This window comes from Poecile atricapillus, chromosome 31 (genome assembly GCF_030490865.1).
Source record: "Poecile atricapillus isolate bPoeAtr1 chromosome 31, bPoeAtr1.hap1, whole genome shotgun sequence".
NCBI classification, from domain to species: Eukaryota; Metazoa; Chordata; class Aves; order Passeriformes; family Paridae; genus Poecile; species Poecile atricapillus.
This window is the reverse complement of record NC_081279.1, coordinates 3,855,817-3,868,197: the sequence shown is the minus strand read 5'-3', so window position 1 is coordinate 3,868,197 and position 12,381 is coordinate 3,855,817. Positions and strand designations below refer to the sequence as shown.

The window sequence follows — 12,381 nt, the reverse complement described above, 5'->3', positions numbered from 1 at the left end:
GGGGGGATCCGGTGTCAAAAAAGGGGGGGGGGGGGGGGAGGGGGGAGGGGTCCCAAAAAAACAGCTGGGGGGAAACTGAGGCACGGGAGGTGGGGACACCCAAAAAAATCCCACCCGAAATCTCCCGGGGGGAAACTGAGGCACGGGAAATGAGGGGGGGGGGAGGACCCTCAAACCCCCCCCCCAGGGGGAAACTGAGGCACGGGAGGTGGGGACACCCAAAAAATCCCCCCCCCCCCAACACCTCGGGGGAAACTGAGGCACTGGAAATGGGGACACCCAACCCTCCCCCCCAAGACTTTGGGGGAAACTGAGGCACACAAGAAGGGGGGAGGGGGGGGGGACACCCACAAACCCCCCCCAGGGGGAAACTGAGGCACGGGAAATGCGGACACCCAACCCAACCCCCCAAAATCCCCCAGGGGGAAACTGAGGCACGCAAGGAGGGGAGGACCCCCAACCCCCCCCCCGGGGAAACTGAGGCACAGGAGAATGAGGGGGGGGGTCCCTGGGGGGGGGTGGACCCGGCTTTATTGGGGGGGGGGAGGGGATTTACAAGAAGGGGATTTGGGGGGGCCCAGATCCCACCCAGAGGGGCCCAGATCCCCCCCCAAAGGGATCCAGATCCCCCCCCCAAAGGGATCCAGATCCCCCCCCCAAAGGGATCCAGATCCCCCCCCAAAGGGATCCAGATCCCACCCCAAAGGGATCCAGATCCCCCCCCAAAGGGATCCAGATCCCCCCCCAAAGGGATCCAGATCCCCCCCCCAAAGGGATCCAGATCCCCCCCCCAAAGGGATCCAGATCCCCCCCCAAAGGGATCCAGATCCCACCCCAAAGGGATCCAAGATCCCCCCCCAAAGGGATCCAGATCCCCCCCAAAGGGATCCAGATCCCCCCCCCAAAGGGATCCAGTCCCGCTCTGATGCTCTGGGGGGCTCCAGATCCCACCTGGAGCACCTGGGTGGATCCAAATCCCACCCAGAGGGATCCAGATCCCACCTGAAGGGATCCAGATCCCACCTGGAGCACCCAGAGGGGTCCAGATCCCCCCCCCCAAAAGGGATCCAGTCCCACCCCAGGGCTTTTTGAGCACCTGAGTGGATCCAGATCCCCCCCAGAGGGGCCCAGATCCCTCCCCAAAGGGATCCAGTCCCGCTCCAAGACTTTGGGGGGCTCCAGATCCCACCCAGGGGGGCCCAGATCCCCCCCCCAAAGGGATCCAGTCCCGCTCTGCTGTTCTGGGGGGGTCCAGATCCCACCTGAGTGGATCCAGATCCCACCCAGAGGGACCCAGATCCCCACCCCCCAAAGGGATCCAGTCCCTCCCTGGTGCTTTTTGGGGCTCCAGATCCCCCCCAGAGGGATCCAGATCCCCTCCCCAAAGGGATCCAGTCCCACTCCAGAACTTTGGGGCTCCAGATCCCACCTGGGGGGCTCCAGATCCCCACCCCAAAGGGATCCAGTCCCGCCCTGGTGCTTTTTGCGGCTCCAGATCCCCCCCAGAGGGATCCAGTCTCCCCCCGGCGCTCCCTCAGGGCTCCAGTTCCTCCTGCAGTGGATCCCGGGGATGGATCCCGGGGGTGGATCCCGGGGGTGGATCCCGGGGGTGGATCCCGGGGGTGGATCCCGGGGGTGGATCCCGGGGGTGGATCCCGGGGGTGGATCCCGGGGGTGGATCCCCTCAGAGCTGCTGGGCGATCCCCTGGATCCGCTGCAGAACCTCCCCGGCCTGGAGCTGATCCCACGTCAGCAGCGACAGCCCCAGCTGGTCCTCCTGGGAAAGGGATCCACTGTCGGGATCTGGGGGGATCTGGGGGGTCTGGGGGGGATCTCGGAGGGATCTGAGGGGATCTGGGGGGGTCTGGGGGATTTGGGGGGGATCTGAGGGGTCTGGGAGGGATTTGGGGGGATCTGAGGGGATCTGAGGGGGATCTGGGGGGTCTGGGAGGGACCTGGGGGATCTGGGTGTGATCTGGAGGGATCTGGGAGGGATCTGAGGGGTCTGGGGGGATTTGGGGGATCTGGGGAAAATCTGGGGGGGATTTGGGGGGATCTGAGGGGATCTGGGGGGGATCTGGGGGGATCTGAGGGGTCTGGGGGGATTTGGGGGGGATCTGGGGGGGATCGGGTGGATCCAGGGGGGGATTTTGGGGCTCTCTGGGATCCAGGGGTGGATCCAGGTGGGATCCAGGTGGATCAGGAGGGATCCAGGTGGGATTGGGTGGATCAGGAGGGATCCGGGTGGGATCCAGGGGTGGATCTGGGGTGGATCTGGGTGGGATCTGGAGGGATCCGGGTGGGATCAGGAGGGATCCGGGTGGGATCCAGGGGTGGATCCGTGTGGGATCCAGGTGGACCAGGAGGGATCCGGGTGGGATTGGGTGGATCTGGGGTGGATCTGGGGTGGATCTGGGTGGGATCCAGGGGTGGATCTGGGGTGGATCTGGGGTGGATCTGGGTGGGATCCAGGAGTGGATCAGTGCGGGATCCAGGTAGATCTGGGGTGGATCTGGGTGGGATCAGGAGGGATCCGGGTGGGATCCAGGGGTGGATCTGGGGTGGATCTGGGTGGGATCAGGAGGGATCCACGTGGGATTGGGTGGATCCGTGTGGGATCCGTGCGGGATCGGGAGGGATCCGAGGTGGGATCCGGGTGGGATCAGGAGGGATCCGGGTGGGTTTGGGTGGGATCCAGGGGTGGATCTGAGTGGGATCAGGAGGGATCCGGGTGGGATCTGGGGTGGATCTGGGTGGGATCCAGGGGTGGATCTGGGGTGGATCCGGGTGGGATCCAGGGGTGGATCTGGGTGGGATCAGGAGGGATCTGGGTGGGATTGGGTGGATCAGGAGGGATCCGGGTGGGATTGGGTGGATCAGGAGGGATCCGGGTGGGATCCAGGGGTGGATCCGGGTGGGTTTGGGTGGGATCCAGGGGTGGATCCGTGCGGGATCCGTGCGGGATCGGGCGGATCCAGCGGATCCCTGACCTGGCGGAAGGGCTGGGCCATCTCCCGCAGGAATCTCTTGGCCGCCTGCACGGCCTCGTCCACGGTGAGGTTGAGCTGAGAGTCCGGGAGCCGCTCCTGGATCCAGCGCGGGAGCTTCCCACGCTTGTCCCAGCGGGAAAAACGCTGAGGGAGGGGCAGGGAAACGGGGAGAAAACGGGGGAAAATGGGAAAAAATGGGGGAAAAATGGGGGAAAATGGGGGAAAAATGGGGGAAAATGGGAAATAATGGGGGAGAAATGGGGGAAAAATGGGGGAAAATGGGAAAAAACGGGGGAGAAATGGGGGAAATGGGGAAAAACGGGGAGAAAATGGGAAAAAATGGGGGAAAACGGGGAGAAAATGGGAAAAAATGGGGGAAAATGGGGGAAAATGGGAGAAAATGGGGAGAAAATGGGAAAAAATGGGGAGAAAATGGGGGAATAACGGGGGGAAATGGGGAGATATGGGGGGAAAATGGGAAATAATGGGAAAAAAGGGGGGGAAAATGGGGAAAAATGGGGGAGAAATGGGGGGAAATGGGGAAAAAATGGAGGAAAATGGGGAGAAATGGGGGAAAATGGGAAAAACGGGGGGAAATGGGGGAAAAATGGGGAGAAATGGGAAAAAACGGGGGGAAAAGGGGGGGAATAGGGGGAAAATGGGGAAGAATTGGGGGAAAAAGGGAAAAAAATGGGGGTTTGGGATCCCAAAAACACCTCAGGACCTCCAAAATACCCTCGGGAACCCCCAAAGTGACCCCAAACCCCCCCAAAGTGACCCCAAACCCCCCCAAACCTCCCCAAATCCCCCCAAAGTGACTCCAGGACACCCCAAGCTGACCCCAAACGACCCCAAAGTGACCCCAAATCCCCCCAAAATGACCCCAAACCCCCTCAAATCCCCCAAGTGACCCAAACCTCCCCAAATTCCCTCAAAATGACTCCAGGACGCCCCCAAAATGACCCCAAACCTCTCCAAATTCCCCCAGAGTGACTCCAGGACCCCCCCAGAATGACCCCAAATCCCCCCAAAGTGACCCCAAACCCCACCAAAGTGACCCCAAATCCCCTCAAAGTGACTCCAGGACCCCCCAAAGTGACCCCAAATCCCCTCAAAGTGACTCCAGGACCCCCCAGGGTGACCCCAAACCCTCCTAAAGTGACCCCAAACCCCCCCAAAGTGACCCCAAATCCCCCCAAACCGACCCCAAACCCCCCCAAACCGACCCCAAACCCCCCCAAAGTGACCCCAAATCCCCCCAAAGTGACTCCAGGACCCCCCAAAGTGACCCCAAATCCCCCCAAACCTCCCCAAATCCCCCCAAACCTCCCCAAATCCCCCCAAAGTGACTCCAGGATCCCCCAAGGTGACCCCAAACCCCCCCAAAGTGACCCCAAATCCCCCCAAAGTGACCCCAAATCCCCTCAAATCCCCCCAGAATGATCCCAAATCCCCCCCAGGACCCCTCCCCACCTTGTCAGCGAACACCATGAGGCCGTAGTCGCTCTTGCCCCTCAGGGCTCTCCCCACGCACTGCCCCAAACCCCCCCAGGACCCCCCAAATCCCCCCAAAGTGACCCCAAATCCCCCCAAACTGACCCCAAATCCCCCCAAAGTAACCCCAAATCCCCTCAAATCCCCCCAGAATGATCCCAAATCCCCCCAGGACCCCCCAAATCCCCCCCAAGTGACCCCAAACCTCCCCAGGACCCCCCAAAGTGACCCCAAAACCCCCCAAAGTGACACCAAACCCCCCTAAAGTGACCCCAAACCCCCCCAAAGTGACCCCAAACCCCACCAAAGTGACCCCAAATCCCCTCCAGGACCCCCCAAATCCCCCCAGGACCCCTCCCCACCTTGTCAGCGAACACCATGAGGCCGTAGTCGCTCTTGCCCCCCAGGGCTCTCCCCACGCACTGCCCCAAACCCCCCCAGGACCCCCCAAATCCCCCCAAAGTGACCCCAAACCTCCCCAAACCTCCCCAAATCCCCCCAAAGTGACCCCAAATCCCCCAGAATGATCCCAAATCCCCCCAAACCTCCCCAAATCCCCCCAGAGTGACTCCAGAACCCCCCAGGGTGACCCCAAACCCCCCTAAAGTGACCCCAAATCCCCCCAAAGTGACCCCAAATCCCCTCAAATCCCCCCAAAGTGACCCCAAATCCCCCCAGGACCCCTCCCCACCTTGTCAGCGAACACCATGAGGCCGTAGTCGCTCTTGCCCCTCAGGGCTCTCCCCACGCACTGCCCCAAACCCCCCCAGGACCCCCCAAATCCCCCCAAACTGACCCCAAACCTCCCCAAATCCCCCAAATCCCCCCAAAGTGACCCCAAATCCCCCAGAATGATCCCAAATCCCCCCAAACCTCCCCAAATCCCCCCAGAGTGACTCCAGGACCCCCCCAGAATGACCCCAAATCCCCCCAAAGTGACCCCAAATCCCCTCAAATCCCCCCAGAATGATCCCAAATCCCCCCCAGGACCCCCCAAATGCCCCCAAAGTGACCCCAAACCTCCCCAGGACCCCCCAAAGTGACCCCAAACCTCCCCAAAGTGACCCCAAACCTCCCCAAATCCCCCCAGAGTGACTCCAGAACCCCCCAGGGTGACCCCAAACCCCCCTAAAGTGACCCCAAATCCCCCCAAAGTGACCCCAAATCCCCTCAAATCCCCCCAAAGTGACCCCAAATCCCCCCAGGACCCCTCCCCACCTTGTCAGCGAACACCATGAGGCCGTAGTCGCTCTTGCCCCTCAGGGCTCTCCCCACGCACTGCCCCAAACCCCCCCAGGACCCCCCAAATCCCCCCAAACCCCCCCAAAGTGACCCCAAATCCCCTCAAATCCCCCCAAAGTGACCCCAAATCCCCATAAATCCCCCCAGAGTGACTCCAGAACACCCCCAAAGTGAACCCAAACCTCCCCAAATCCCCCCAGAGTGACTCCAGAACCCCCCAGGGTGACCCCAAACCCCCCCAAAGTGACCCCAAATCCCCCCAGAGTGATCCCAAATCCCCCCCAGGACCCCCCAAACCCCCCCAGGGCCCCCCAGGACCCCTCCCCACCTTGTCAGCGAACACCATGAGGCCGTAGTCGCTCTTGCCCCTCAGGGCTCTCCCCACGCACTGCCCCAAACCCCCCCAGGAGCCCCCAAATCCCCCCAAAGTGACCCCAAATCCCCTCAAATCCCCCCAGAATGATCCCAAATCCCCCCCAGGACCCCCCAAACCTCCCCAAACTGACCCCAAATCCCCTCAAATCCCCCCAGAGTGACTCCAGAACACCCCCAGAATGACCCCAAATCCCCCCAAAGTGACCCCAAATCCCCCCAGAGTGATCCCAAATCCCCCCAGAGTGACCCCAAATCCCCTCAAATCCCCCCAAAATGACCCCAAATCCCCCCCAGGACCCCCCAAACCCCCCCAAATCCCCCCAAAGTGACCCCAAACCTCCCCAAATCCCCCCAGAGTGACTCCAGAACCCCCCAGGGTGACCCCAAACCCCCCCCAAAGTGACCCCAAATCCCCCCAGAGTGATCCCAAATCCCCCCCAGGACCCCCCCAAACCCCCCCAGGGCCCCCCAGGACCCCTCCCCACCTTGTCAGCGAACACCATGAGGCCGTAGTCGCTCTTGCCCCTCAGGGCTCTCCCCACGCACTGCGCCGCGTGTCTCATGGCGTCGAAGGTCAGGAATTCACCCTCGCGCACCTGGAGCTGCTCCCGAAGGAATTCCAGACGGGCCTGGATGGGAAAAACGGGATGAGACCCCCAGGGACCACCAGAGATCACCCAGAGATCACCAGAGATCACCAGAGATCACCCAGAGATCACCAGAGATCACCCAGAGACCCTCAGAGACCACCAGAGATCACCCAGAGACCCCCAGAGATCACCCAGAGACCCCCAGAGATCACCAGAGACCACCCAGAGATCACCCAGAGATCACCCAGAGAGCACCCAGAGACCCCCAGAGATCACCAGAGATCACCCAGAGATCACCAGAGATCACCCAGAGATCACCCAGAGATCACCAGAGATCACCCAGAGACCCCCAGAGATCACCCAGAGACCCCCAGAGATCACCAGAGACCCCTGGAGACCCCCAGAGATCACCCAGAGACCCCCAGAGATCACCAGAGACCCCTGGAGACCACCAGAGATCACCCAGAGATCACCAGAGATCACCCAGAGACCCCCAGGGACCACCAGAGAGCACCCAGAGATCACCCAGAGATCACCCAGAGACCCCCAGAGACCCCCAGACCCCCCAGGTCTGCAGGACAGGTGAGCCCCAGGTGATCTCCCCCACCCCTGGAGCTGCTCCCGAAGGAATTCCAGACGGGCCTGGACGGGAAAAACGGGATGAGACCCCCAGGGACCACCAGAGATCACCCAGAGATCACCAGAGATCACCAGAGATCACCAGAGATCACCAGAGATCACCCAGAGATCACCCAGAGACCCCCAGAGATCACCAGAGATCACCCAGAGATCACCAGAGATCACCCAGAGACCCTCAGAGACCCCCAGAGAGCACCCAGAGAGCACCCAGAGATCACCAGAGAGCACCCAGAGACCACCAGAGATCACCAGAGATCACCCAGAGATCATCCAGAGATCACCAGAGAGCACCCAGAGATCACCCAGAGATCACCCAGAGATCACCAGAGAGCACCCAGAGATCACCAGAGATCACCCAGAGACCCCTGGAGACCACCCAGAGACCCCCAGAGATCACCAGAGAGCACCCAGAGATCACCCAGAGATCACCCAGAGATCACCCAGAGATCACCAGAGATCACCCAGAGATCACCAGAGATCACCAGAGATCACCCAGAGACCCCCAGAGACCCCCAGAGATCACCCAGAGACCCCCAGAGACCCCCAGAGACCCCCAGAGACCCCCAGAGACCCCCAGAGATCACCCAGAGATCACCAGAGATCACCAGAGAGCACCCAGAGATCACCCAGAGACCCCCAGAGACCCCTGGAGACCACCCAGAGACCCCCAGAGATCACCAGAGAGCACCCAGAGATCACCCAGAGATCACCCAGAGATCACCAGAGATCACCAGAGATCACCAGAGAGCACCCAGAGACCCCTGGAGATCACCTAGAGACCCCCAGAGATCACCCAGAGACCCCCAGAGATCACCCAGAGACCCCCAGAGATCACCAGAGACCCCCAGAGACCACCAGAGACCACCAGAGACCCCCAGAGATCACCCAGAGATCACCCAGAGATCACCCAGAGATCACCCAGAGACCCCCAGAGACCCCCAGAGAGCACCCAGAGACCCCCAGAGATCACCCAGAGACCACCAGAGACCTCCAGAGACCACCCAGGTACCCCAGAGACCACCCAGGTACCCCCAGACCCCCCCCCAGGTATCCCTAGACCCCCCCAGACCCATCCAGGTACCCCCAGACCCCCAGAGACCCCCCAGGTACCCCCCAGACCCACCCAGGTGTCCCCCAGACCCCTCCAGACCCCCCCAGAGACCCCCCAGGTGTCCCCCAGGTACCCCCCAAACCCCCGCAGACCCCCCCAGGTACCCCCAGAGACCCCCCAGACCCCCCCAGAGACCCCCCAGACCCCCCCAGGTACCCCCAAATCCCCCCAGACCCCCCCCAGGTGTCCCCCAGAACCCCCAGACCCCCCCAGGTACCCCCAAATCCCCCCAGACCCCCCCCAGGTGTCCCCCAGAACCCCCAGAGACCCCCCAGAACCCCCCAGGTACCCCCAAATCCCCCCAGAACCCCCCAGGTACCCCCCAGACCCCCCCAGAGACCCCCAAATCCCCCCAGACACCCCCAGACCCCAAAAAACCCCCCCAGAGACCCCCCAGACCCCCCAGACCCCCCCAGACCCCCCAGACCCCCCCAGGTGTCCCCCACTTGTTCTCCCCACACATTTTGGGGTGAAATTGGGATTTTTGGGGCCCCCTCCTCACCTTGAGGATTCTGCTCTGGGTGTAAACGTAGGGGACCCCGAACATGATCACGGCCCGGCCGTAGTGATGGACTGGGGGGCAAAAATTTGGGGTTCAGAGACCCCAAAACTGCCCCAAAACCCAAAAATTTCCAATAGAAAACCCCAAAACCCCAAAATTTCCAATAAAAAACCCCAAAACTGCCCCAAAACCCAAAAATTTCCGATAAAAAACCCCAAAACCCCAAAATTTCCAATAAAAACCCCCAAAACTGCCCCAAAACCCCAAAATTTCCAATAAAAACCCCCAAAACTGCCCCAAAACCCAAAATTTCCAATAAAAAACCCCAAAACCCCAAAATTTCCGATTAAAAAACCCCAAAACTGCCCCAAAACCCCAAAAATTTCCAATAAAATTGTCCAAATCGCCCCTAAAATGTCCCTAAAATGCCAAAATTTTCACTAAAAAACCCCAAAACTGCCCCAAAACCCCAAAATTTCCAATAAAAAAACCCAAAACTGCCCCAAAAGCCCAAAATTTCCAATAAAATTGTCCAAATTGCCCCTAAAATGTCCCTAAAATCCCTCGAACTGCCCCTAAAACCCCAAAATTTCCAATAAAAAACCCCAAAACTGCCCCAAAACCCCAAAATTTCCAATAAAAAACCCCAAAACTGCCCCAAAACCCAAAAATTTTCACTAAAAAACCCCAAAACTGCCCCAAAACCCAAAAATTTCCAATAAAAAACCCCAAAACCCAAAAATTTCCAATAAAAAACCCCAGAACTGCCCCAAAACCCCAAAAATTTCCAATAAAATTGTCCAAATCGCCCCTAAAATGTCCCTAAAATGCCAAAATTTTCACTAAAAAACCCCAAAACTGCCCCAAAACCCCAAAATTTCCAATAAAAAAACCCAAAACTGCCCCAAAAGCCCAAAATTTCCAATAAAATTGTCCAAATTGCCCCTAAAATGTCCCTAAAATACCTCGAACTGCCCCTAAAACCCCAAAATTTCCAATAAAAAACCCCAAAACTGCCCCAAAACCCCAAAATTTCCGATAAAAAACCTCAAAACCGCCCCAAAACCCCAAAAATTTTCAATAAAAAATCCCAAAACTGCCCCTAAAATGCCAAAATTTTCACTAAAAAACCCCAAAACTGCCCCAAAAAAACCCCAAAAAAACCCCAAAAAAGCTCAAAAAACCCCCCAAAAAAACCCCCCCAAAAATCCCAAAAAAGGCCAAAAAATGCCCCAAAAAAACCCCAAAAAGCCCCCAAAAACCTCAAAAAAAGCTCAAAAAACCCCAAAAAAACCCTTTAAAAAAACCCCCAAAAATTAAAAAAAAAAAAAAACCACCAAACCCCCCCAAAAAACCCCCCAAAAAACCCAAAAAAACCCCCAAAAAATAAAAAAAAATTCCAAAAAAGCCCCCCAAAAAACCCCAAAAAACAAAAAAAAGGTCAAAAAATCCCCCAAAAAACCCTCAAAAAACCAAAAAAAAATAAAAAAAAATTAAAAAAAAACCCCCAAAAAACCCTCAAAAAAACCCAAAAAATCAAAAAAAAATTCCAAAAAAAACCCCCAAAAAACCCAAAGAAAGCTCAAAAAACCCCCAAAAAACCCTCAAAAAAACCCCAAAAAATCCAAAAAAAATTCCAAAAAAACCCCCTAAAAACTTCAAAAAAAACCCAAAAAAAGCTCAAAAAAACCCCCCCAAAAACCCCCAAAAGCCCCAAAAAAAGCCCCAAAAAAACCTCAAAAAAGCCCCAAAAAAAGCCCCAAAAAACCCCCAAAAAACCCCAAAAAAGCTCAAAAAACCCCCAAAAACCCCTCAAAAAAACCCCAAAAAATAAAAAAAAAAATTCCAAAAAATCCAAAAAACCCCAAAAAGCCCCAAAAAGCCCCCAAAAGCCCCATATTCCCCCCAAATCTCACCGAAATCGATGCCCTCGGACACTTTTCCCCGCGCCACCGAGAGCAGCACGGCCCCACGGCCGTTCTCGCAGGCCTGGGGGGGAAATGTGGGGAGACCCCCAAAAATGGGACCCCCCCTGTGCTGGGAGACCCCCCTGGGACCCCCAAAATTGTCTGGGATCCCCAAACTTCATCCAGGACCCCCAAAATTCACCCCAAAACCATCCAGGACCCTCAAAACTCACCCCAAAACCCATCCAGGACCCCCAAAACTCACCCCGAACGCGCCCAGGACCCCCAAAACTCCATCCAGGACCCCCAAAACTTCCCCCAAAACCTTCCCAGGACCCCCAAAACTCACCCCAAACTTGCCCAGGACCCCCAAAACTCACCCCCAAACTCACCCAGGACCCCCAAAACTTCCCCCAAAACCCACCCAGGACCCCCAAAACCTGTTCAGGACCCCCAAAACTCACCCCAAAACTCCACCCAGGACCCCCCCAAAACTCCCCTGGGACCCCCCAAAACTTCCCCAGGACCCCCCAAAACTCCCCTGGGACCCCCCAAAACTTCCCCAGGACCCCCCAGGACCCCCCCAGGACCCCCCAAAACTTCTCCAGGACCCCCCAAAAGCCCCCCAGGACCCCCCAAAACTTCCCCAGGACCCCCCAGGACCCCCCAAAACTTCTCCAGGACCTCCCCAGGACCCCCCAAAACTTCCCCAGGACCCCCCAGGACCCCCCAAAAGCCCCCAGGACCCCCCAAAAGCCCCCAAAACTTCCCCAGGACCCCCCCAGGACCCCCCAAAAGCCCGCAGGACCCCCCAGGACCCCACAAAACTTCCCCAGGACCCCCCAAAACTCCCCTGGGACCCCCCAAAAGCCCCCCAGGACCTCCCCAGGACCCCCCAAAAGCCCCCAGGACCCCCCAAAAGCCCCCTGGACCCCCCAGAACCCCCCAGGACGCCCCGAGGACCCCCTAAAACTTCCCCAGGACCCCCCAAAACTTCCCCAGGATCCCCCCAGACCCCCCAAAAGCCCCCAGGACCCCCCAAAACCCCCCTGGACCCCCCAGAACCCCCCAGGACCCCCCAAAACTCCCCTGGGACCCCCCAAAACTTCCCCAGGACCCCCCCAGGACCCCCCAAAACTCCCCTGGGACCCCCCAAAACTTCCCCAGGACCCCCCAAAAGCCCCCCAGGACCCCCCAAAAAGGCCCCAGGACCCCCCAAAAGCCCCCCAGGACCCCCCAAAAGCCCCCAGGACCCCCCAAAACCCCCCTGGACCCCCCAAAACTTCCCCAGGACCCCCCCAGGACCCCCCAAAACTTCCCCAGGACCCCCCAAAAGCCCCCAGGACCCCCCCAGGACCCCCCAAAAAGCCCCCAGGACCCCTCAAAAGCCCCCAGGACCTCCCAAAACCCCCCTGGACCCCCCAGAACCCCCCAGGACCCCCCAAAACTCCCCTGGGACCCCCCAAAAGACCCCCAGGACCCCCCAAAACTTTGCCAGGACCCCCCAAAACTTCCCCAGGACCCCCCAGGA

The 12,381-nt window shown here is 58.8% G+C and overlaps 2 protein-coding genes across 3 annotated transcripts in view; one reads left to right on the top strand and one right to left on the bottom strand.

Moving 5' to 3' along the window:
• The window catches only part of LOC131590079 (putative protein CRIPAK), a 66,492-nt gene that overhangs the window by 17,528 nt on the left and 36,583 nt on the right, over positions 1 to 12,381 (top strand). The window lies entirely within an intron of this gene.
• Positions 1,097 to 12,381, bottom strand: part of ERCC2 (ERCC excision repair 2, TFIIH core complex helicase subunit) — a 39,582-nt gene continuing 28,297 nt past the window's right edge. The window contains exons 19-24 of one of the 2 annotated variants that reach the window (XM_058859937.1): positions 10,860 to 10,932; positions 8,944 to 9,014; positions 6,587 to 6,730; positions 2,991 to 3,134; positions 1,685 to 1,777; positions 1,100 to 1,631 (exon numbers count right to left, since the gene is read on the bottom strand). In XM_058859937.1, coding sequence (XP_058715920.1) covers positions 1,685 to 1,777; positions 2,991 to 3,134; positions 6,587 to 6,730; positions 8,944 to 9,014; positions 10,860 to 10,932 — 525 coding nt within the window. In that variant the 3' untranslated portion in view covers positions 1,100 to 1,631. Of the gene's footprint in view, positions 1,778 to 2,990; positions 3,135 to 6,586; positions 6,731 to 8,943; positions 9,015 to 10,859; positions 10,933 to 12,381 lie in introns of both variants that reach the window. The other variant, XM_058859935.1, reaches the window with a different exon arrangement.